We start from the raw sequence: 26,076 nt of genomic DNA, 5'->3' as shown, positions 1-26,076 counted from the left end.
GTAGTTGGACAAACTGCTTGATATAGTAACTATTTGTGTGTCATTATGTAACTTTTTTTATTAATTTTTGTACAACTGTTCTACATATCTATTACTTTAATAACACTTTTATATACTGTACACCCAATTAACTTTACTGAGCGGGGTGGCGCAGTGGTTAGACACTGGACTCGCATTCGGGAGGATGACGGTTCAATCCCGCGTCCGGCCATCCTGATTTAGGTTTTCCGTGATTTCCCTAAATCACTCCAGGCAAATGCCGGGATGGTTCCTCTGAAAGGGCACGGCCGACTTCCTTCCCCATCCTTCCCTAATCTGATGAGACCGATGACCACGCTGTCTGGTCTCCTTCCCCAAACCAACCAACCAACCCAATTAACTTTAAATGATGCAATGTGATAAACATGGGTGGAACATTCAATATTTGACCCATAGCACCTCTGCCCTAGTCAGCAGTTGACATTTGTGCAGCCACGATATCTGCTTCATACACAGCAACCTCCTGCTATCGTGGGTACAACTTATTTTAATTTTGAAAATATTGTGACAAGGATAGATTGTTAGTCTCTGCAAAGATTATTCGTTGAGTTGCAAACAGGCATGACAAAAAGACTTACATACAACCTTCCAGCCAAAGCCTTCTTCAAAAAATAAACACAAACACACACACACACACACACACACACACACACAACTGCTCTGACCAGAATGCAACTGAAATATGGTGAACAGCAGAAACAATGTGGACTGGGACAGGGGAGTGCAAAGGGTAACAGGGTATGGGTCAGGGAAGAGGAATCAGCGCTGCCTGGTGGAATTCGCAAGGACTCGAAGTGGAAGAGCAGAGCTGCCAGATGCAGCATCAGAAGGCAGTGGAGAATTGGGGGTGGACAGGGGAGCAGGATTGGGGGAGCAGAGAAGGGGAAAACATCGTTGGGTGTGTAGTGCATAATGATGGTGAGGGGAGGGGAATTCTGAGGAGACGACAGGACAGATGAAGTGAAGGGTGTGGGGATAGTAGGTTACTGTAAGTTGAGGGTAAAATGATTTCAGGAGTGGAGAATATATTGTAAGAACAACTCCTGTCTGTGGAGTTCAGAAAAGATGGTGGTGGAGGAGAGGATCCATAGGGCCCAGATTGTGAAGCAGTCATTGAAAATGAGCATGTTATGTTCAGTTGCATGTTGTGCCACAGGTGGTCCACTTTGCTCTTGGTCACAGTTTGGTAGTGGCCATTCATTCTCGTGGACAGCTGGTCGGTAGTCACATCAAGATAAAAAACTGAACAATGATTGCAGCAGAGTTGGTACATGACGGCTGTTTCCATCGAGGACTGGCCTGTGATGGGGTAAGATAAGCTTGTGTCAGGAGTGAAATACAAAGTGCTGTATGGGTTGCATCTGTGTCTCACTCTGGGATATGATCCCTGTGACAAGGAGCAGCTGGGATTGGCTGTGTTGTAGGAATGGATTAGGACGTTGTGGTGGCTGGATGGGCAACGGAACACCACTGTAGGAAGGGTGGGAAGTATTTTGAGTAGGTTGTCCATAATTTCAGGGCATGGTGATAGATAAATAAAGCTCTGATGAAGGATGTGGTTTAGCTGTTTCCATCCACGCTGGTATTGCATGATGAAGGGCGTGCTCCTTGCTAGCTGTTTCTTGGAAGTAGTGGGGGGATTGGGGGTGTGTTTGGATATGGCTTGCGAAATCTGTTTGCGGACTAGGTCTAGGGGATAGTTCCTGTCTGTCAAGGCATTAGTGACACGTTCAACATACTGGATAAGGGAGCTTCCGTCTCAGTAGATCAACCATCCTTGGCTAGCCAGGCTGTCTGTGAGGGAATTTTTGGTGTGGAAGTGATAGGAGCTGTCAAAATGCAGGTACTGCTGGTGGTTGTTGAGTTTAATGTGGACAGAGGTGTGGATGGCACCATCAGAGAGGAGATGATCAATGTCCAGGAAGGAGGTATGCTGGGTTGTGGAGGACCAAGTGAAGTGAATGGAAGAGGAGGTGTTCAGGTTGTGAAGGAATGAGGTTAAGGTGTCCTGGCCCAGAGTCAGTGAGTGGAAAGGAAAGGAGCATTGAAGGGGAAAAGATTGTTGGATGCGTCGGCAGAGAGCAGTGCACAATGAGGGTGAGGGGAGGAGAGCTCTGAGGAGATGACAAGACACCACTGTAGGAGGAGTGGGAAGGATTTTGGGTAGGATGTCCCTAATTTCGGGGCATGATGATAGATAAACAAAACCCTGACAAAGAATGAGGTTCAATTGTTCCAGTTTAGGGTGGTATTGGGTGACAAAGGGGGCACTGCATTTCAGATAGTTCTTGGGGGTGCTGGGAGGATTGGGGTTTTTTTTTTTTTTTTTTTTTTGTGGTTTTAGGGCGCAAAACTTCTATGGTCATTAGCGCCCAGCCCGTGACTTAAGACAGTAAAAAACCGAAATTTAAAACCAGCAGCAATGGGAACAAAGTCAGAAAATTGGAGAAACTAAAAATAGAAGACTGCTTAAAAATCCACTACAGAAAGGGGGTGATTGTCCCCAAAAAAAGCTTCAAATGACTGACGTCATTTCACTGTCACTAATAAACTGTATAACGCGGTCGGCGGAGCGCGTGTCATCTGCTAAAATCGACGATAGATCAGGCGATAGCTGTAGACGGGAGCGTAACGGATTAAAATAGGGGCATTCAATTAAAAGGTGTCTTACCGTCCACAGCTGAGAGCAGTGGGGACAGAGTGGGGGAGGATCGCCGCTTAAAAGATGTCGATGGCTAAAACGACAATGCCCTATCCGGAGTCTAGCTAAAATTACCTCCTCCCGACGACGCGTTCGGGAGGAAGAGGTCCAAGCGCAAGGAAGGGCTTTCACTTCCCGCAATTTATTACAGGGAAGTGCCGACCAATGGGCATGCCATAAATGAGCAACATGGCGACATAAATCGTTCCGAAGATCGGTGAAGGGAAGCGACTGAATAGCTGGCCGAGGAAGAGAGACTGCGGCCTTGGCCGCTATATCGGCCGCCTCATTCCCACAGATACCAGCGTGTCCCGGGAGCCAGAGGAACGCCACCGAGACGCCCCTCAGGTGAAGCAAGCGCAGACAGTCCTGAATCCGGTGGACCAGAGGGTGCACAGGGTAAAGAGCTTGGAGACTGAGGAGAGAGCTGAGAGAATCTGAGCAGATAACGTACTGTATCCGCTGATGGCGGCGGATGTAGTGGACAGCCTGGAGAACAGCGTAAAGCTCCGCAGTATAAACCGAACACTGGTCGGGAAGCCGAAAGCGATTTGGGGTGTCGCCAACAATATAGGCACTCCCTACACCTAACGATGTTTTCGAGCCGTCGGTGTAAATAAATGTGGCGTCCGTCATTTCTGCACATAGAGCAGCAAATGCCCGACGATAAACAAGTGTAGGGGTACCATCTTTGGGAAAGTGACAAAGGTCACGGAGCAGGCAGATCCGGGGACGGAGCCAAGGCGGTGCTGTACCCCAAGTTGTCAGGAAGGTTTTAGGAAAGCGGAAGGAAAGAGAATGGAGCAGTTGACTGAAGCGGACTCCCGGGGGTAGTAGGGAGGAGGGGCGGCCTGCATACCCTACATCAAAGGAGGCGTCGAAAAAAAGGTCGTGGGCTGGATTAGCAGGCATGGAAGACAGACGGCTAGCATAACGACTCAGGAGGACTGCTCGCCGATTGGACAGCGGAGGTTCAGCAGTCTCAGCATAAAGGCTTTCCACAGGGCTAGTGTAAAAAGCTCCAGACACTAAACGTAATCCACGGTGGTGGATAGAGTCGAGACGCCGAAGAATAGACGGCCGAGCAGAGGAGTAGACTATGCTTCCATAATCCAATTTCGAGCGCACTAAGGCGCGATAGAGGCGGAGAAGGACCACTCGGTCCGCTCCCCAGGAGGTACCATTCAGGACACGGAGGGTGTTAAGTGATCGCAGACAGCGAGCCAAAAGATAGGAAACGTGGGAGGACCAGCATAGTTTTCTGTCAAACATAAGACCCAAGAATTTAGCGACGTCTGAAAACGGAAGGTTGACAGGACCTAGATGTAAGGAGGGCGGAAGAAACTCCGTACGTCGCCAAAAATTGACACAAACGGTCTTACTGGGTGAAAAACGGAAGCCAGTTTCGATGCTCCACGAGTGGAGGCGATCGAGACATCCTTGAAGACGTCGTTCAAGAAGGCTGGTCCGTTGAGAGCTGTAGTAGATCGCAAAATCGTCCACAAAGAGGGAGCCCGAGACATCAGGAGGGAGACAATCCATAATTGGATTTATGGCGATGGCAAACAGTACAACACTCAGCACGGATCCCTGGGGTACCCCGTTTTCTTGGGAGAAAGTACGGGAGGGAGTAGTGTTCACCCGCACCCGAAAAGTGCGCTCTGCCATAAATTCGCGAAGAAAAAGGGGCAGCCGGCCTCGAAAGCCCCAAGAGAACAGTGTGCGGAGGATGCCTGTCCTCCAACAGGTATCGTATGCTCTCTCCAGATCAAAAAATATTGCTACCGTTTGGCGTTTCCGGAGAAAATTGTTCATGATATAAGTGGAGAGAGCGACATGATGGTCAACTGCAGAACGATGCTTCCGAAATCCGCATTGGGCTGGTGTTAAAAGACTGCGGGATTCCAGCCACCAAGCTAAACGGTAATTCACCATACGCTCCAAAACCTTACAGACACTACTCGTGAGAGAAATGGGGCGATAGCTAGAGGGCAGATGTTTGTCCTTTCCACGTTTCGGAACGGGAACGACAATAGCTTCCCGCCACCGTCTGGGAAAGGTGCTGCCGGTCCAAATTCGATTATAAAGGCGAAGGAGGTAACGCAGACTATGGGTGGATAAATGCAGCAACATTTGGACATGGATACCATCCGGTCCTGGGGCGGAGGAGCGAGAAGATGAGAGGGCATGTTGGAGTTCCCGCATGGAGAAAACAGTATTGTAGCTTTCGTGATTTTGGGAGGAGAAAGCAAGAGGTCGCACTTCCGCTGCACGTTTCTTCGGGAGAAACGCTGGCGGGTAATTTGAAGAGCTCGAAATCTCAGCAAAGTGCTGACCCAACGAGTTAGAAATTGCGACGGGGTCCACTAAGGTATCATGCGCGACAGTGAGCCCAGAAACCGGGGAGAAACTAGGCGCGCCTGAGAACCGTCGAAGCCGACTCCAAACTTCCGAGGAGGGAGTGAAGGTGTTAAATGAGCTAATAAAGAAATTCCAGCTTGCCTTCTTGCTATCGCGGATGACGCGACGGCATCGCGCACGGAGCTGCTTATAGCGGATACAGTTGGCCAAAGTAGGATGGTGACGGAAAATGCGAAGAGCACGTCGCCGCTCACGTATTGCGTCACGGCATGCCTCGTTCCACCAAGGAACTGGGGGGCGCCGGGGCAATTCGGAGGTGCGTGGTATTGAACGTTGCGCAGCTGTAAGGATAACGTCGGTAATATGTGTGACCTCATCGTCGACGCTGGGAAAGCGACGGTCATCGAATGTCGCGAGAGACGAAAAAAGTGTCCAATCGGCTTGGGCAAACTTCCAGCGTCGCGGGCGCATATATGGCAGTTGAGGCTGCAGTCTGAGGACACATGGAAAGTGGTCACTCGAGTGTGTATCATCAAGGGCGAACCATTCGAAGCGCCGAGCTAGCGGAACAGTACCGACCGCAAGGTCCAAATGAGATAAGGTTGTCGTGGAGGCAGACAAAAATGTGGGGACCCCAGTGTTGAGGCAAACTAGATCCGCTTGGTGGAAGACGTCTAGCAATACGGAGCCACGTGGACAAGGGTGTGGAGATCCCCAAAGCGGGTGGTGGGCATTGAAGTCCCCAACCAGCAAATAGGGGGGTGGAAGCTGACCAAGAAGATGAAGGAGATCAGCTCGTGCCATTGGTGTGGACGATGGAATGTATACAGTACAAAGAGAGAACGTGTATCCGGAAAGTGAAAGACGGACGGCGACAGCTTGGAAGGAAGTGTTTAAGGGGATTGGGTGATAATGGAGAGTATCACGGAGAAGAATCATGAGTCCTCCATGGGCTGGAGAGCCTTCAACAGAGGGGAGATCATAGCGGACAGACTGAAAATGAGGGAGAACAAAGCGGTCATGGGGACGCAGCTTTGTTTCCTGAAGACAGAAGATGACCGGCGAGTAGGAGCGTAAGAGGACCGACAATTCATCCCGATTGGCTCGAATGCCGCGGATATTCCAGTGGATAATGGACATGGGGTGAAAAGAGAATGGAGGAATGTGACCAAAGTTGCTGTCAACTCAAAGACTGCTCGGAGCTAGCAACCGACAGCATGGAATGGCATTCAGCCGAAGGCAGAAGATCCTGATCCATAAGTTGGTCAGGAGCAGTCCCTGCCACCAGCGATCGGCCGGTTGACCGGCCACCAGCAGTGCGCCTCGGCGACACAGAAGATGGCCGAGGGCGATTTCCGCCAGGTGGTGCTGTAGAGGGGGCACGCCTTGGCGGAGAAGGAGAGGAGCTGGGTTTCTTTGTAGCCTTCTTGGAAGAATGTTGTTTAGATGAAGGAGGAACCGATGGTTGTGAAGCTGCGGTCCGTAAAAACTCTTCACGAGTATGCTCTTTTTTCGAAGACTTGGCGTCCGACTTTTGGGCTCGAGATGTAGCAGAACCCGACGAAGGGTGAGCCATAGAGTGGGCAGGCGAAAGTGGTGAGGTTGAACGAGCGATCTTTGTGCTGGCCGATCTGACGACCGTGGTACTAAAGGTGAGGTCGCAAGTCTGCGTGGCCGCCTCCTTTGTTGGCCGAGGAGAAGCAAGGACAGTGCTGTATTTTCCTGTCTGAGGCACGGTGGGCTTGCAACTGGCGAATAATTTTCGAGCAGCAAAGGTCGACACCTTTTCCTTCACCCTTATTTCCTGGATGAGCTTCTCATCCTTAAAAACGGGGCAATCTCGAGAGGAAGCAGCGTGGTCACCCATACAGTTGATGCAGCGAGGGGATGGAGGTGGACAAGCACCCTCATGGGCATCCGTGCCACACGTAACACATTTGGCTGGATTGGAACAGGACTGGCTGGTGTGATTGAACCGCTGACATCGATAGCAACGCGTAGGGTTTGGGACGTAAGGGCGAACGGAAATTATCTCATAGCCTGCTTTGATTTTCGATGGGAGTTGAACTGTGTCAAATGTCAAGAAGACAGTGCGGGTTGGAATGATGTTCGTGTCAACCCGTTTCATTACTCTATGAACTGCCGTTACGCCCTGGTCAGACAGATAGTGCTGAATTTCTTCGTCAGACAATCCATCGAGGGAGCGTGTATAAACGACTCCACGCGAGGAATTCAAGGTACGGTGCGGTTCCACCCGGACAGGGAAGGTGTGGAGCAGAGAAGTACGCAGCAATTTTTGTGACTGGAGGGCACTGTGTGTTTCTAACAACAGGGTGCCATTCCGTAATCTGGAACAAGACTTTACAGGACCTGCTATTGCGTCGACTCCTTTCTGAATAATGAAAGGGTTGACCGTGGAGAAGTCGTGACCTTCATCAGACCGAGAAACAACAAGGAACTGTGGCAACGATGGAAGAATCGTCTGTGGCTGAGACTCAGTATGCTTACGTTTGTGACTAGACTTAGTGGAAGGTGAGGAAACCATTGCGGAAGAATCCCCCATGATTACCGGCGTCTCCGATGGCGCGCTCCTCCCTTGTGGGGGCCCTCTCTGAGGGCACTCCCGCCTTAGGTGATTGTTCACACCTCAGGTCACACCTCCCGACAAACGGACGGAGGGACCAATCGGCATTTTCGGAAGGTATCAGCTCGGGTAATCACCCCTCCCTGGGCCTGGCCGTTACCAGGGGGTACGTACGTGTCCTACCTGTCTACCCGGGGCGGGGAATTACGCGTTACCCCGTCACCGGCTACGCACGAAGGCGTGGGTCGGCCTTCAGACACGCACAGGGAGGAAGAAAGAGAAAGGGAAAGGAAGGAAGAGAGGTCTCAAACGCCGCAGCGGAGAAAAGAGAAAGAAGAGGTAAGGAAAAGAGAAGGACAAAGGAAGGAAGAAGACAGAGAAAGACAAAGGAAGGAAGAAGACATAAAAGCAAGGAAGGCAAGAAATGCAGTACATTTACGGGCGTCCGTCTCCGGACGTAGGCACAAACCATACTCCCAGATGGGGAGAAAGAGAAGGAAAGAGCCAGAGGTGAGGGGAGGAGGGGCGAAGATAGGGATGGGGAAGGATGCGGAATGGGAAGGTATGCAGCCCGGAAAGGAAGGAAGGCCACATTAGCTCGGGGTCCCGTGCTCGCTACGCACGTATCCACAAAAGAGTTGTGGACCCCCTGGGGGGGGGGGGGGGGTGTAGGGATATAGCAGGGGTAATCTGTTTGTGGGCTAGGTCTGGGGGATATTGCCTGTCTGTGAAGGCCTTAGTGAGACCGTCAGCATACTGGGCAAGAGAGATCTTGTCACTGCAGGTAAGCCATCCCTGGGTGATCAGGCTGTATGGGAGGGATTTTTGTGATGTGGGAAGGAGGGCAGCTGTCAAAATCTTTGATGTGGGAGGTTAGATGTCGGACAATAGGTTGGAGGTGTTGGTCAGTGAGGACAGAAATTCTGTCAGCTACAATTGGGCATCCAGAACTATTAGGAGGATGTAGAAGGTGGGTGTGAGGGGGTGTCATAGGTGTAAGGAAAGAAATAGGTTCAAGGGAGAGGTTCTGGGAAGGGCCTGAGGGTTTAAGCAGGGATTTGAGGTTATGTTGGGCTTTGGGATTGGAGCAAATTGGCATGCTGGCAGAGTTTATAGGTGGAGGAATCAGACAACTGGCGGAAGCCATCTGCCATGTAGTCACTGCGATTCAGAATGAAGTCATGGAACCTTTGTCTGCAGGTAGTATTTTAAGTCACGATCTGTTTTTAGGCTGTGTATGGCTGTCCTTTCTTTTGGTGAAAGGTTGGTGTTCTTAGGAAGGGACCAGAGAAAGGATGGTAAGGGCAAGATGGAGGTAACAAATTCCTAGAAGGTGATCACAAGGTGGTTAGGTGGGAGGGGGAAATATCTCTGTTGGATGGTGATATGAACTGGGAGAGGCAGGGATCGGGAGAAGGAGAGGAAGTCTTTGACAAGTCCAACATGGTTAAATCTGGGTTAAATTGAGGCCTTTGGATAGGACTGAAACTTCTGTGGGGCTGAGGATTTTGGTGGAAAGGATAACAACAGTGATATGAGAGTTTTTTACCTAAGGTTTTAGCTGTTGTGCCACAGGCTCTTGTGAACTTAACCAGTCTACCTCCATCCTCTTCCATGACTCCAAAATCGCATCCTCCCTTACCTAATTAGTTCTGTTCTTTTTTCCCTGTTTTTTTTATGTGCATTTTGTATATTTTTACATATTTTTGAATATCTATATGTATTTTATGTATCTTTTCCTGTTGTCCAACTGCCCCACAACTACCTAATACTTTCATTTGCCCATTCCTGCATCATTTTCTATTTCCCCACTGCCATACCTCAGAGAAATATACCATTCACGGGCTGAAACTCTGTCAAATCTCGTTCCTTAAATGCTGCCTAAACCATGGAATACCCCCACCCTCAAACGGTCTACCATAAAATTCCTTTCTCTAGTTCCCATCCTCCTTTCACAATGACCTCTTCACCTTTTCAGATTCTGCCTGTCTCTTTCCCTCACACATCTGGTAATGCAAAAATTTCTCCACGGCACAGACATCCTAGAACCACCTCTCCCCCTCTGCAACGTACTGCTACCATGCAATCACTACTACATGCATCACATCTCTGAAATCGAATTCCTTGCAATCCAGCACCTGGAAAAGTATTCGAGACATCTCCTACATAAGATATCCAGTCTGATGACATCATTCTGCCACCTCACGCCACTATTATCTAGCCCCTATCCTACCCACCTCCTTGTCGAACCCTCACAGCACCCTGACCTTGCCTAGCTGATCTTTTCAACTTTCCCCATCTCCCAAAATTCCCTTTCAACACATTGCTAAATCCAGAGAAAAAACAACCCCAAAACACTGTTGTTAACCTTTCCACTGACATTGTTAGCCACATAAGTTTCACTCCTATTCAAAGGCCTCACTTTCAGTTCTACATTCAAACTTAACAAGGCCTACTCTACTTCTTCAAGTCCTTGTGATGGAAACACTTCTCTGCCACCAGTCCCTCCAACCACAGTCAACCTAATCTCAACACTAAACTCTGCCTCTCCCAGTTTGTACCACCATCCAACTATGCTCCTCCCCCCTCCCACCTAACCACCATCAGTAACACTCCAGGAATTCCTTATCTCCAACTTGGCCTCACCATCCTTTCCTTGGTCCATTCCTCACAAAATCAACATTTCAACAGAAAAAAGGATAGCCATATAGTGTCTCAAAACAGATCCTCAGCTAATCATTCTACCTGCAGACAAAGGTTCCATGGCTGTCAGCATGAAGCTGTGATTACCTGGTGGCAGTCCTACCCCAACTGTCTGACTCATCCACCTGTGAACTGTGCCAGACTGATTCCATCCCAAAAATCCAACATAGCCTGCAATCTCTGCATAAAGCCTTAGGCCCTTCCCAGAACCTCACCCACCTTCTATATGCTCCCCAAAATCCACAAACTTAATGATGATGGATGTCTCATTGTTGCTGGCTATTGTGCTCACACTGAAAGAATCTCGGCACTCACTGACCAACACCTCTGACCTAATGTCTGAAATCCAGCCTCCCACATCCTTCACCTACTCTCCACCATCCTGTTACCCTTTTTACAACAGTGAAGATTAGGTATTTTGTGTATGATGAATTTATTAAAAGTGCATAACTTTGTTTCATTCTGACAGTGTACCAATTCTGTAAATATCAGCAGTTCCATTTTACTGTAATGTATTCACATATTTTGACCATCTCCTAATATATGATCAGGGTAGTGAGTATTATATTCAAATGTTTTATGTTTTTTATGTTATTCTTTCTGACTTGTACCAGACCAATGAGAATAATCTCATTTTTGGGTCTATGGAAAAAAAGCTGAATCTAATCTAATGCAATAAATGTTCTATTGCAATCACAACTGCTTTAATTTTATTTTCAAAATATTCCATTAAGGTTGCTATTTTATTCTCCATAAAAACGTTTTCAAAAAGTACTAAATTTTTGAAAGGAACTCATAGAGGGAAAAATGGATTTTAAATTAAAATTATTTTTAATTGGTATTTTAAGTTATGAATGGGAAGGGCTGTGAGCTTTTTACATAAAGCATGGACTAACTTGGGCCCAGCTGGAAGTGCATCTTTTTCATACAACCCAGTTCTGTGGGTATTTACATCATATCTTAATTTTTGTTGGGTATCATGCTGATTTAAGTCACAGTTAAAGTTTGAATTTATTGTTTTCACAAGTAATATAACTTTATAGAAACCGGTTCTGACATGATTCTATGTGTTTGGCATACAAGTAATTCTGGCAGCTTTTTCCTGCAGCATTAGTAATATCATTAGGTTAGTTTGTGTTGCTGCACCCCATACTTATACAACATACTTCATATTTGGTGAGAATAATGAACAATACACAGTTTTTAGCTCATACACATCTTTACAAAATTTGTTAATCATGTTTACAGCAAAAATGTTTTTGTACAGCTTACTGGCTGACGAATCTATTTGCATGTCTAACGTGCTACAGCTCCTTAAGATGATAAGTTTTTCATCACTTATTCTGATTTTCAAAGATTAGATTGTGTTGACTCAGGATTGTCATTGGTCTTTCTCAATTACCTTAGAAAATGCAGTTAAGATTGCGATAGGTTGACAGTTTACCATTGTAGATTTATAACTTTCCTTGTAAATCAGAGTTACTTGTTCTGTTTTCTGACTGTTTGGAAGACTACATAATGCAGTTACATCATATACTGCTGTGGTCATGACAGCAGTCATATTGTCTATGAAACTTTTTAATGTGCTAGTAGACAATCATGTGATTTCTTTAACAGGAATATGCTTATACATATACTGGATATTGTTGGAGAGTTCACTGATCGATTTTCCCAACAGAAGAAAACTACTCATTAAAAACATTTGCAATCTGATATTGGAATTTGATGGTAATCCCTTTATAGCTGATGGTAAATTACTGGCCGATTTCTCCTTGCAATCACTAAATCTACTTATACGTTTCCAAGCAGTTATGCCAGTGTTACTAGATTATTACTATAGGTTTACATCTAGCTTATAATAGTAGATCTTTGTAATATTCATGATAGTTGTTAAATTCGACCTTTAATCCATCAAGAATGCCACACTTTAGCACTGCTCACCGGAAAAGTCTGAGTTTTTCTCTCACTGTTTTCACTTCATGCAATGACTTTTTTGTATTTTTTGCAAAATGCAATGACTATTTTGTATTTTTTGCAATCATTAATTGGAAAGGCAATTTCTGGACACGAGGCAATGAAGCAATAATAAAAATCTGGTGCAAATTCACTGCAAGTTAAGTAGTTCTTTTCATAGCATTTTCAGCTAAAAAGCATACTGTTCTGATTTTCAATATTGTCTTCATGGGTGGTTCTTTTTGTGACTTTTTTTCCTTTATTATTTTTTCTGTTGAAATAATGATTTACAGCTTCTATCAGCCCCTGAAAAGCTTGGAGGTCAGAAACTGGCAAGGTTCAAAACTGTAAAGTGAGACATGTTATTTACAATGCTATCAATGCATGATTTGCTCCTACTGACCTCTCCAGTTGGCTCAATTCTCAGGAAAGTAAAATTAAACTGATCTAACATTAACATTAGCTTTTTCGAGCTGGCGTCAGCAGGCAGTAAAAGGGGTACCCAAAAAAACCAAACCAATTTTTTGGTGGGCAAAGCTTTCGTAGTACTGTGTTTTGCTGCTAGGAGCACAAAGTGCAAGTATTCCAGTGACAGTAAGCCAAGTGCTGTCATTGAAGGAGGTCAGGACTAGTTTCGGCAGAGTTTATAGTGACAACTGTTTTGTGTGACTGACTTTTTGCAATTGCTGATTTTTGTGAACAGCTTTCAGTGGTGAAATTCTGCTTTTTGCTTGGAAAAAGTGGAATAGAAACTCCTGAAATGTTAAAACAGAATACAAGGACAAAGCTACGAGGAAAACTCAGGTGAGTCAGCGATTTTCCCATTTAAAAAATGGTGAAACATCAGTTGATTTCAGACGTCGTTCCGGTCATCCTTCAATGGCAATAAGGTGCCTGCCAAATTCATGCCATGACTGATGACCAAAAATAGGATCATGTGGAAGCATGCTGTGCTTTGAAAGACGAGTTTCAAAATGATCCAAATCTTTTTTCAAAAATTATCAAAGGCAACAAAACTTTGTGCTATGCTTACGATCTTGAATCAAAGCAACAATTAAGGCAGTGGAAGACTTCCAAGTTCACCTTTCCTCAAGAAATCTCGTCAAGTGAAATCAAATGTTAAAACAAGCTTTTTTTCCCATGTGAGAGGAGTTGTATATGCAGAGCTTGTTCTGCATGGTCAGAAAGTTAACCAGGCTTTCTACTTGGAATCTTTGAAAATACTAGGCAACAAAGTGCAGCAGAATTGGCCCATTTTGTGGCAGTTGGGTAAATGGTTTTTCCATCATGACAATGCTCCAGCTTATACAGTCCTGTCTGTATGACAGTTCTTGACCAAAAATGGTATGGCCCCTATTCCTCAACCCCCCCCTCCCCACCCAATACTCACCTGACCTTGCCCCATGTGACATTTTTTTTTTAAGTTCTCATTTCTCATTTCCCCCAGTTGCTGCTGATTCCATTATACCCTCTCTATGCCAAATACTTTTTATGTTATATCTGCTACCTCTCACAGTAAAAGTTGCTATCCTATCACCACTTTTCTCTTTTCTGCTGAAGGCAGAATAAAAGATCATGGAAGTGGTTGACATAGACTAATTAGTTCATTTGTATACTAATATTCAGTTATAATTAAAACATCAGGGTTATCAATCCCAGCAATTGCATCCAAGTCATTGTGCTTACTGGTAGGATTTTATAAGATATGTTGACTTCACATGAATGTAAGTTTGGATTACTGAACACTGGTTGGAGATGTCACCCTACTAGACTGTCCAGCATTTGAGCTTATTAGAATCATGTTTAAAAACAGTCATGCTATTGAACAAAAGTTATTTATAATAATTTGTCAGACTTTTGATTTCACTTTCATATGGTTTACAGCCAAAGCTAGAAAATACTAGTATTACAACTCTCCCCTCTCCATTTTTGCTCCTATTCTGTTACAAATGATACTATGGAAACACTACTGCCTGTGTATCTCTGTACTTGCCTTACTTACTCTTATCAATTTAGTGTTTGACCACCATACAAGCTGCGGAAGGTGAGTAATTATTCTGCAAATTCTGTGTGAAGTCATCTCAAAATTCTATAAATTGCTTTTAAATTACTGTCCTTGTAGTGCCCCCCTCTGCAATTTGCTGACAATATTTGTGATGTGGCATGTTTATTTGGTTGACATTATTTTCTAATGATAATTATATAGGAGAGTCCAGATAAAGACAAGCAATATGAGACAGAGATGGTGGATGGGGTTTACAAGGGATCCTTCCTTTTGTAGAGGACATAAAAAGATCCTAGGATCTTCTAAATAATGCTGAAAATCATTTTTAAAAGCAAGGGGGAATGCTGTTGAAGAAACAGATATGAAAGAGTGACAAGGGTTTCAAGTTAGTGGCAATATAAAATACATTTTATACCTTAGTAAAAGACTTACCTTCTGAGCAGCTACAAGACTGCCTTCAGTGCTCAACATATTTTGCTCAACACTGACTCTGTTATTGGTAATAATTTGTTGACATGCAGCCTCAATTCCAGTTTCTTCACTATCAATCGAATTTTGTTGTGCCTCCGTATTTTTCTCTCCACCAATATCACATGGGAACTAATAACATAGTCATTGTATTTCTATTAATTTACAAATGAAGTAACACTATACTTCTGAATAAAAAGTAACATAATAATACAAGAAACTTATTAATAGCAAAAGAATGAACCTAATTAGTATGTGTGAGTTAAGAAATGTGGGAAAAAGTTTTTCACTAAGGAAAATCCAGCATGGAATAACAATATTATGAGAAGGATAGATTGTTTTTTACGATATAGCAGAGATGCTGTTGCAAATAGGCACAATTACAAGGCAGTCAAACAAGTACGCTTTCGGTCAGAAATGCCTTCACCAGAATTACACACACACACACACACACACACACACACACACACACACACACACACACGTAATCAAGCAAACACAACTCGCACACACACAACCACAGCCCCTGCAGTTCGAGGCTGTGGTCATGTAAATGCTTACATGTTTGACAGTCTTTTTCTTGTTCCTATCTGCGACTCAGCCTCTCCACTATATGGTGAGTAGTCATATATCTGTTTCATAATATTGTCTAAATTTTTTCACTGTCATCCTGAAGGTTATAACATGTTATGAAAAAGAGAGAGAGAGAGAGAAAGGGGGGGGGGGCCGAAAATAAAGCTGGAATGATGTAAAACACGCAAGTGTCACATTTGCCTACAAGTATTTGGGTTTAGCCATCAGAAAATTACAATTCTGAGGTCTTGTTTGTCTATGATGAACCATTACTTTGGGTGGAGCTGGAAGGGGCAAGAGATCACCTGAAGGGAACCCTCTGTTATACTAACCAGACTGGTATTCAAATTGCCCACCACCAATTTGAATCATTAGATTTGCACTGCCCCACTAATAAGCACCAAGGAACTCTTCAGGAATTGCAATATTTACCCACAGTAGAGTCTCTGTAGTCCCACACATACGGGACTCAGATATGTCGGATTAGGGCCTACAGAAACTGCTGGATTTTCAATGAAAAGTGCAGGTTTTTTTTAATATTATAACATTTAATTGACTCACAAAAATACTCTGTAGAACTCAGATCATATGTTAACAATACTTTATGTACATATTACAGCAACAAACATATTAACTGAAAAGCAAAAACAATTTAATTTTTTCTGCTTCATTCATTTTTATGTTCATCAATTGGCTTTGCCTGTGATATGAAATCATCAACCTTTGTATGTTTTTTCGAGAAGAGAGAGATTTTTAAAGCTTTCTCTTGCAACTTCCTTAAAACTGAAACATCAGCTGATTCTACATCATTTTTGTAGCGGGACTTTGAATTTCACCGCGCTGCACTCGTTCCCTCAGACATGAATCGTGCCGTTGCAGCGGTATGAGCGCTCAACGGCAGAGAAAATACTAAAATTGTACCTCTTTTTTGTTTTATATTCGTTTCTTTTTTTTCTCTTGTTAGCGGGAGCTTAAGGCAGACGTGATCTGATGAAGATGTTAAAAAAACTTATTAGCTAGTCTTGATCTGATTTTAATGTGTAGACATGTTGTGGAAGTTGTTAAGAAATTTGGAGGATGAAGTAGCAAAGTAAATTAAATTGCATACAGTATCAAGATGATTTTAATTGGTATAAATTAGTGATTCCTGGACTATTGCAAGATTTCGGAGCAGACTTTTCACGCAGAAATGAAGGAGATTTTTGAAGACCTGGACGTCGCCCGAAAGAAGATAAGTTAACCCAGTAAAGGATGATCTCTCATCTACGCCACTTCCCCGTCAGTTACATTCTGTTATTCTCTGTTTCTTTTCAGTAAGTTTTGTAGTGGAAATTGGTTTAACTTTTGCTCAAAAGCGCCACAAGGACCACCTCAACTATAGCTTTTCTGTAATACGAAGTCCGATTTGCATTTCATTCTTTCCTTTTTTCACGGTCATTTACGATTTTAAAACCCCCTTTTTATTCACCATTTCTTCCCACATTTTCAACCTTTTTTTCTTTTTCTTTTATTCTCTCTTTTCTTTTTTTATTAACCACTACATTTTCCTCAGCCCACGTGACCTGTGTGTTAAATGCACTCACAGCATCACTATGTCGCACAATCTGTACTGGTAAAATTTCCGATTGTTCTTCATTGTCATATGTAGTTAACATGTCTTGGACAATCTCATTATGACTCATCAGCTGCCAATTTTCATCTTCATTTCCAAATAACTGGTCATTTACATGGCTAACAGGCAGTGTTCCAGAATCATTTGAACAGATATCATCAACTGCCTCTTGGAGCTGCATGATTTCTTCGTTGTCAATAGGTTCAATATTTTCCTCAATTCCTTTAACTTCTTTAAAATATTTTTTGTACTTGTTCAATACAGGAAAATCTGACCACAGTTTGCCCCACCCAGATATCAACACTTTATTCAAGACACATTTACAAGCCCGGGCAAGGTAGTAATCATCATCTTTAATATTTGTTTCTTTTAATGATTGAACAATACAAACTCCTCATGAAACCTTTCACTGAACAACTTCTGCATCATCCAAGCTTTGTTTTAGTGTTGTTTTGAATGATTTTTGATTTTCTTATGACAAGCTACTCAAGTGTGTGCGTTCCACTGGCTTTAGAGCAAGGCACAAATTTCTTCTGTAGCTACGTAAGCAGAGTCTACACTTGTCTGAATAAAACATTTAAATCAATCATGCAGTCTTAGACCCCAGACCTCTTATTTAGTTAATTCCTGAGCTAACAAATGATTTATCTTAGAAGATAGACTGAAGAAAGGCAAACCAACTTTTACAGCAGTTTTAGATAAGGCTTTTAACAATACACACTTTTTAGAATTTTCAAAGTGATCGGGTGTTAGAAAAAGGGATTGCAATATTATTTATAGCTTGAACAGAAGACTGCAGCTACCAGAGTCACAGCACATAATTTGGAAACTAAGGAAAATTTATAAAATGAACTGAAGTAGCAGACCTATTTCACTACTTGGACAGCAATATAAAAGTCAATGACAAAAGTAAAGAGTGTGTATAATGGAAGTAACAAGAAAGACTGTTCTGAGAAAGAGAAATAGGTTAGCGCTGAAAATAAATTTCAGTGTTAGGAAGTCTATCAAAGTATTTGTATAAGAATGGAGCTTTATATATAAGTGAAATGTGGACAAGAGGCGAACAGAATGTTTTAAAATGTACAGAAACACCCTAAAGATTAGATAAGCAGATTGGATAACTACTGAGAAGGCACTGAATCTAATAGGGGAAGGTGGGGGTGCAGAAGTAATTTATGGCGAACTTGACTAAAAGGAGGTATCGGTTGATAGGAAACATCCTGAGGTATCAAAGAATTGTCAATTTGAGAATGGAGGCAAATGTGTTGGAGGGGTGAAAACTGTAGAGGAAGAGTTAGGCTTGAATTCAGTAAGCAGTACAAGGCAATGTACAGTGCAGTTTATGCATCCTCTAAACATGTGTAATGTCAACAATGGTGCTCTTCCTTTAAGATATTGTTTGATTATTAATGATGGCAGGAGCTAAAGTAGTCATAGTACTTGGAATTCGACGGATTCAGGACGAAAGAGCTGATAGCAATGAAAAAGTTCATGGGAGGTATGTTAACATTTGTTCAACTATTTTATAATATTATCAGTGTTCCTCCAAAGACTGCTTCAAATGTTGTCACCGGCATCTCAGTTATAAAGTGGTGGAACCTGATAAAATGAACTTTCCATGATAACTTCTTTTGTGATATTATCACAGGGGCACAGAAATGAAATATTCCAATCTCAGGAATCCAGAATTTTAAGGGTGAAAAAAAAATTGTTGGGCCACCATCTAGTAACAACTGACTAGTGTCTGAGATTGTCAGTTGCATCTCTTCTAACCAAAATACCCAACAGCAACTTTCAAATTGTCTTAGATAGAAATTAATTTTTAACAGATACAACCCACTGATTTAAGTAAATTTTTGGAGAATCTGAAAGACTTAAATATGCCACATTATTCTTCACATTCTTAGTTAGCAACATAATTTATGTAACATATTATTTAGATTTTTTTTCATAAATAACAAAATGTAGATAAGGCTAATGGTTATATAAATTAACTACCTGCTCTGGGGCGATGGCCTGTGCAGCTCTTGTGTGCTTTAATGTACATAAATGTTTTAAAAGACTTAAACAATGAGCATGAAGGCTTCGGTTACAGTAGAGGCAAAATGCTCGATTAGGCTCCCCTGGAACACTCTTCAGCCAACCTAAATAGCAGAATTAACTTCTGACAGTAAATGAGATTAGACTGACAGTTGTCTATTTATAAAAAGGTATACAAATACAAGTATTTAAAAAAAACCTAGTTATCAAATTCACAAGAAGTGGCTGAAATAAAAACAGCTTAAATAGGAGGCAAGAGTATAATTACATAGTACTTCTGGTAACAAAAATGATCACTCAACAGATTAAATGATTAGCAAAACTAATTCAGATCAAGGCAGCAACAGAGAAAAACAACATGATCCTAAAAAACTACAAAGAGAATGAAAGAACTAGTTCTAAATTATTTACTGTATGGAGGAGACAAGAAGGGACAAAGCATAATTTTTATCTCCAAATTAGCGCTGTATCGAAATGAATTGCTGTTTTTGCCCAAAAAACAAAACATTTACACGAGTATAAAGCTTGCATAAGTAACCTCAATAAAAACCCACACAAAGTACACAATATACAGATATACTCCGATAAGCCGAAACATTATGACCACTGCCCACCATGAAACTGAATGCCGCCTGGTGGCATTACAGGAACGTGAAGCAATAACAAAAGTACATAAGAAGATGAATATGTGTGTGTGTGTGTGTGTGTGTGTGTGTGTGTGTGTGTGTGTGTGTGTGAGAGAGGGCGTGCGCGCTAGTGTATACCTGTCCTTTTTTCCCCCTAAGGTAAGTCTTTCCGCTCCCGGGATTGGAATGACTCCTTATCCTCTCCCTTAAAACCCACATCCTTTCGTCCTTCCCTCATTCCTGGTGAAGCAACCGTTGGTTGCAAAAGCTTGAATTTTGTGTGTATGTTTGTGTTTGTTTGTGTGTGTATCAACCTGCCAGCGCTTTCGTTTGGTAAGTCACATCATCTTTGTTTTTAGATATATTTTTCCCACGTGGAATGTTTCCCTCTATTATATTCATATCATTAATTTGAACCCAACAATTACGTTTGTTATTGTCACTGTTGCATTTCGAAATCTTTTCTGTCGTCTTATTTTCTCTTTCTGTTTTTTGCCAGTAGTTGCACTTTGTATTCACCTTCTCCTTTTTACCGTAATCTACTATACAATTTTATCCCGCCGATATATACTCAATAATACGTAATACATAATAATACGTAACAAACTTCCAAACCATAACCAAAAAAAATTTTTTCCGCTTTCAACACTACCGCTGCTATAAAATCCACCGTTTCTAGTTCACAAACAGTTCCTTTCACCTATTAAACAACCATTTCGGCTAGTTCTAATAACTTTTACTTTATTTCCATTTCCGTTTTTCTCACATCACTGATCACTTTTAGCCGCTTCCCACAGGTTTTAATGTCATTATTTCTTCGTCAGACAATTGTTAGCCCCATTTTCATAATCTGCCACCACAAAACCACTCCCTTTAATACATTTACACGTAGTTTTTTCGAAATTTTCCCAAATTTCTCCACCCTTTAACGTGTTTTGGTGGCAACACAACCACCTAACCTTTATGCACATCGTTGTCTACCAACCCAAGCTCACCACAGGATCAACATAGCCCAGCTCTAACCAACACTTTTTCGCCTTTTTTCACACCAGATCTCCGCCTTTTTTCACACCAGATCTCCAGTTGCTGAAGATTCCGAAACTACTGTCCTATCCAAAGGCCTCACCTTCAGCCCCACTCCCAGATTCAACCAAACAGCCCTCGTCAAAGATTTACTGTCCTACACTCGTACTCTCTGCTGGAAATATCACTTTGCCACGAAGAAAAATGATCCTAATCCTACTCCTAATGACCCAACTCCCCAAGACACTATCCAAATTGAACCCTGCCTGGAACAGTTCCATCCTCCGTCACAGCGGGACCCACCTCCTCTTCCTCAACATCACCCCCTGCAAACCTTCCAGGAATTTCTGACTTCCAGCCTTGCCTCTCAATCCTTCTTAAAAAACCTTAATCCTACTCCCAACATCACCACTGCTGAAGCCCAAGCTATCCGTGATCTGAAGGCTGACCGTTCCATCGTCATTCTTCCGGCGGACAAGGGTTCCACAACAGTGGTACTTGATCGTCGGGAATATGTGGCTGAGGCACTGTGTCAGCTTTCAGACAACACCACATACAGGGCTATTACAAATGATTGAAGCGATTTCATACATTCACTGTAGCTCCATTCATTGACATACGACACACTACAGATACGTAGAAAAACTCATAAAGTTTTGTTCGGCTGAAGCCGCACTTCTGGTTTCTGCCGCCACAACGCTCGAGAGCGCAGTGAGACAAAATGGCGACAGGAGCCTAGAAAGCGTATGTCGTGCTTGAAATGCACTCACATCAGTCAGTCATAACAGTGCAACGACACTTCAGGACGAAGTTCAACAAAGATCCACCAACTGCTAACCCCATTCGGCGATGGTATGCGAAGTTTAAAGCTTCTGGATGCCTCTGTAAAGGAAAATCAACGGGTCGGCCTGCAGTGAGCGAAGAAACGGTTGAACACATGCGGGCAAGTTTCACGCGTAGCCTGCGGAAGTCGACGAATAAAGCAAGCAGGGAGCTAAATGCACCACAGCCGACGGTTTGGAAAACAGGATGGTGCTCCATCGCACTTCCATCATGATGTTCGGCATTTCTTAAACATGAGATTGGAAAACCGATGGATCGGTCATGGTGGAGATCATGATCAGCAATTCATGTCATGGCCTGCACGCTCTCCCGACTTAACCCCATGTGATTTCTTTCTGTGGGGTTATGTGAAAGATTCAGTATTTAAACCTCCTCTACCAAGAAACGTGCCAGAACTACGAGCTCGCATCAACGATGCTTCCGAACTCATTGATGGGGACGTGCTGCGCCGAGTGTGGGAGGAACTTTATTATCGGCTTGATGTCTGCCGAATCACTAAAGGGGCACATATCGAACATTTGTGAATGCCTAAAAAACTTTTTGAGTTTTTGTATGTGTGTGCAAAGCATTGTGAAAATATCTCAAATAATAAAGTTATTGTAGAGCTGTGAAATCACTTCAATCATTTGTAATAACCCTGTACAAAGTTTGCCAAGGTAATCCCATTCCTGATGTCCAGGCGGAGCTTCAAGGAATCCTCAGAACCTTAGGCCCCCTACAAAACCTTCCACCTGACTCCATCAACCTCCTGACCCCACCGACACCCCGCACCCCTATCTTCTACCTTCTTCCTAAAATTCACAAATCCAATCATCCCGTCCGCCCCATTGTAGCTGGTTACCAAGCCCCCACAGAACGTATCTCTGCCTACGTAGATCAACACCTTCAACCCATTACATGCAGTCTCCCATCCTTCATCAAACACACCAACCACTTTCTCGAACGCCTAGAATCCTTACCCAGTCTGTTACCCCCGGAAACCATCCTTGTAACCATTGATGCCACTTCCTTGTACACAAATATTCCGCACGTCCAGGGCCTCGCTGCGATGGAGCACTTCCTTTCACGCCGATCACCTGCCACCCTACCTACAACCTCTTTCCTCATTACCTTATCCAGCTTCATCCTGACCCACAACTTCTTCACTTTTGAAGGCCAGACATACCAACAATTAAAGGGAACAGCCATGGGCACCAGGATGGCCCCCTCGTACGCCAACCTATTCATGGGTCGCTTAGAGGAAGCCTTCTTGGTTACCCAGGCCTGCAAACCCAAAGATTGGTACAGATTTATTGATGACATCTTCATGATCTGGACTCACAGTGAAGAACTACTCCAGAATTTCCTCTCAAACCTCAACTCCTTTGGTTCCATCAGATTCACCTGGTCCTACTCTAAATCCAATGCCACTTTCCTTGACGTTGACCTCCATCTGTCCAATGGCCAGCTTCACACGTCCGTCCACATCAAACCCACCAACAAGCAACAGTACCTCCATTATGACAGCTGCCACCCATTCTACATCAAACGGTCCCTTCCCTACAGCCTAGGTCTTCGTGGCAAACGAATTTGCTCCAGTCCGGAATCCCTGCCCCATTACACCAACAACCTGAAAACAGCTTTAGCATCCCGCGACTACCCTCCCGTCCTGGTACAGAAGCAAATAACCAGAGCCACTTCCTCATCCTCTCAAACCCAGAACCTCCCACAGAAGAACCACAAAAGTGCCCCACTTACGACAGGATACTTTCCGGGACAGGATCATACTCTGAATGTGGCTCTCCAGCAGGGATATGACTTCCTCAAATCCTGCCCTGAAATGAGATCCATCCTTCATGAAATCCTCCCCACTCCACCAAGAGTGTCTTTCCGCCGTCCACCTAACCTTCGTAACCTCTTAGTTCATCCCTATGAAATCCCCAAACCACCTTCCCTACCCTCTGGCTACTACCCTTGTAACCGCCCCCGGTGTAAAACCTGTCCCATGCACCCTCCCACCACCACCTACTCCAGTCCTGTAACCCGGAAGGTGTACACGATCAAAGGCAGAGCCACGTGTGAAAGCACCCACATGATTTACCAACTGACCTGCCTACACTGTGACGCATTCTATGTGGGAATGACCAGCAACAAACTGTCCATTCGCATGAATGGACACAGGCAGACAGTGTTTGTTGGTAATGAGGATCACCCTGTGGCTAAACATGCCTTGGTGCACGGCCAGCACATCTTGGCACAGTGTTACACCGTCCGGGTTATCTGGATACTTCCCACTAACACCAACCTGTCAGAACTCCGAAGATGGGAACTTGCCCTTCAGCATATCCTCTCTTCTCGCTATCCGCCAGGCCTCAATCTCCGCTAATTTCTAATTTCAATTTGCCGCCGCTCATACCTCACCTGTCTTTCAACAACATCTTTGCCTCTTTACTTCTGCCTCGACTGACATCTCTGCCCAAACTCTTTGCCTTTACAAATGTCTGCTTGTGTCTGTGTATGTGCGGATGGATATGTGTGTGTGTGTGTGTGTGTGTGTGTGTGTGTGTGTGTGTGTGTGTGTGTGCGCGCGCGAGTGTATACCTGTCCTTTTTCCCCCCCTAAGGTAAGTCTTTCCACTCCCGGGATTGGAATGACTCATTACCCTATCCCTTAAAACCCACATCCTTTCGTCTTTCCCTCTTTCCTGATGAAGCAACCGTTTGTTGCGAAAGCTTAAATTTTATGTGTATGTTTGTGTGTCTATCGACCTGCCAGTGCTTTTGTTTGGTAAGTCTCATCATCTTTGTGTATATATATACTTACCAAAAGAAAGTGCTGGCAGGTCGATAGACACACAAACAAACACAAACATACACTCAAAATTCTAGCTTTCGCAACCAACGGCTGCTTCGTCATGAAAGAGGGAAGGATGTGGGTTTTTTTTGGTAAGTCACATCATCTTTGTTTTTAGATATATTTTTCCCACGTGGAATGTTTCTCTCTCTCTCTCTCTCTCTCTCTCTCTCTCTCTCTCTCTCTCTCTCTATATATATATATATATATATATATATATATATATATATATATATATATATATATAGTAAATTTTGTACAGTTCTATTTTGCAAAATATTTAGTGAAATCAGTTAATTACCTTGACTGGTAAACCTTTTCGGTTTGCCATTATTGTCCCGGTTAGATTAGTATTTTCTTTCTTCAATTCCTCCACCAACTGTAAGCTCGTATAATATTTGTGCATCCCTTGACCTGGGCAATCTTGCTGTAGTCGAACAAACAAATGAAGGATGATTCGGGACATAAACGGAAGTTCAGGGTGCACCAAGGACTCCATTGTAGGAGACCTGTAGCAGCACTCAAATGTCGAAATGTATCCTGTTTCAGAATCAGCCAAGATGTAGACTCTTAGGTCCCACTTTGTCGGTTTCTGAGGATTATAGCGCTTGAACGCAATTGTTCCCTTGAAACTGACAGTAGACTCATCCACTGCATTTTTTTCTCCTGGAGAAAAGTGCTCTCGACACTTGCTGTCAATGAAATCGGTGACATTCTTCACTTTTTGGGCTCGAGTAGCTAAGTTTGATGAGCCTTGAGGAGCCGGAGGACAAATGTGAAAGGCTGGTAAAGTTGCAAAAATCGGTCATGGAGAAATACTTCTGGAAAATAGTCCTACTTTGTTGTCCAATCACTAGAAAAGTAGGCTTTTATGTCACTTTGTTCATTTATCACCATGTTGAGAATGGGACCCAAAAAAGCTTTTAGATAAACGAGCCATAATTATGTAGCCACTAACACAAAAATCACCACTTAATTCAGAAGACAATAAGTCACTGATGCGCAAACATAAAAATGACTGCAGGTGTCACGCATGCTCCCTAGCAACAACATGACCAATTAGCACATCGCTGAGGGGAAAGACTGTGGGGAGAGGGGTTGAGCATGTGCCGGTCACCCGCACTCCGCGTGTAGTTCACATTTTTTCCAACAGAATGCGCCCCGTCCCATGTCGCTACTCCAAGCCAGTCCCTAGATACAGCGCTGGGTGTGTGACATGACAATTGAGTCACGTATACGGGCCTCGCATCCCATAGCGACTGCTGCATCGGGCCACGTATATGGGCCTTTCATCCCAAAAGGGTTAAGAAACTCTACACTGAAGCACTCTTATGCACTGCTTTGAATTGACTGAAGCTACCAATTTCATTCTCAGAGAGTTTTGGACATATCACTTCAACGTCATTGCTGGCGTCAAGATGATCGAAAAGGCGTGGGAAAGGGTTACCAACAGAACTCTTAACTTCTGCTTGGAAGACGCTTTGGCCACAGTGCATTGTCGAATGGAGAACAATCACAGAGTATGAACCACAGAGGTCAATATTTGGTCTGCTCTTGTTTCTGTTATATTCTGTTATATGTAAATGTAAGTGATGTCTTTTATAATGAAGTCCAATGGATGTGCTTCCAACACATGAAAATGCAAATAAATTATTTGTGGAAATTAATAACTGATACTCTTTGAACTCTGATTAAAAACAATACTTGCAATTC

The 26,076-nt window shown here is 43.6% G+C and overlaps 1 protein-coding gene across 3 annotated transcripts in view; it reads right to left on the bottom strand.

The window, feature by feature from the left end:
* LOC126187583 (probable 5-hydroxyisourate hydrolase ZK697.8) overlaps positions 1–26,076 on the bottom strand; it is a 100,855-nt gene that overhangs the window by 46,945 nt on the left and 27,834 nt on the right. For all 3 annotated transcript variants that reach the window (XM_049928759.1, XM_049928756.1, XM_049928758.1), the window contains exons 2-3: positions 18,998–19,143; positions 14,779–14,946 (exon numbers count right to left, since the gene is read on the bottom strand). In XM_049928759.1, the coding sequence (XP_049784716.1) occupies positions 14,779–14,946; positions 18,998–19,143 (314 nt within the window). The remainder of the gene's footprint in view (positions 1–14,778; positions 14,947–18,997; positions 19,144–26,076) is intronic.

The sequence above is a fragment of the Schistocerca cancellata genome, chromosome 5, assembly GCF_023864275.1.
Source record: "Schistocerca cancellata isolate TAMUIC-IGC-003103 chromosome 5, iqSchCanc2.1, whole genome shotgun sequence".
Taxonomy (NCBI): domain Eukaryota; kingdom Metazoa; phylum Arthropoda; class Insecta; order Orthoptera; family Acrididae; genus Schistocerca; species Schistocerca cancellata.
Note: the sequence above shows the minus strand (reverse complement) of the source record. Positions and strands in the feature narration are given on the sequence as shown.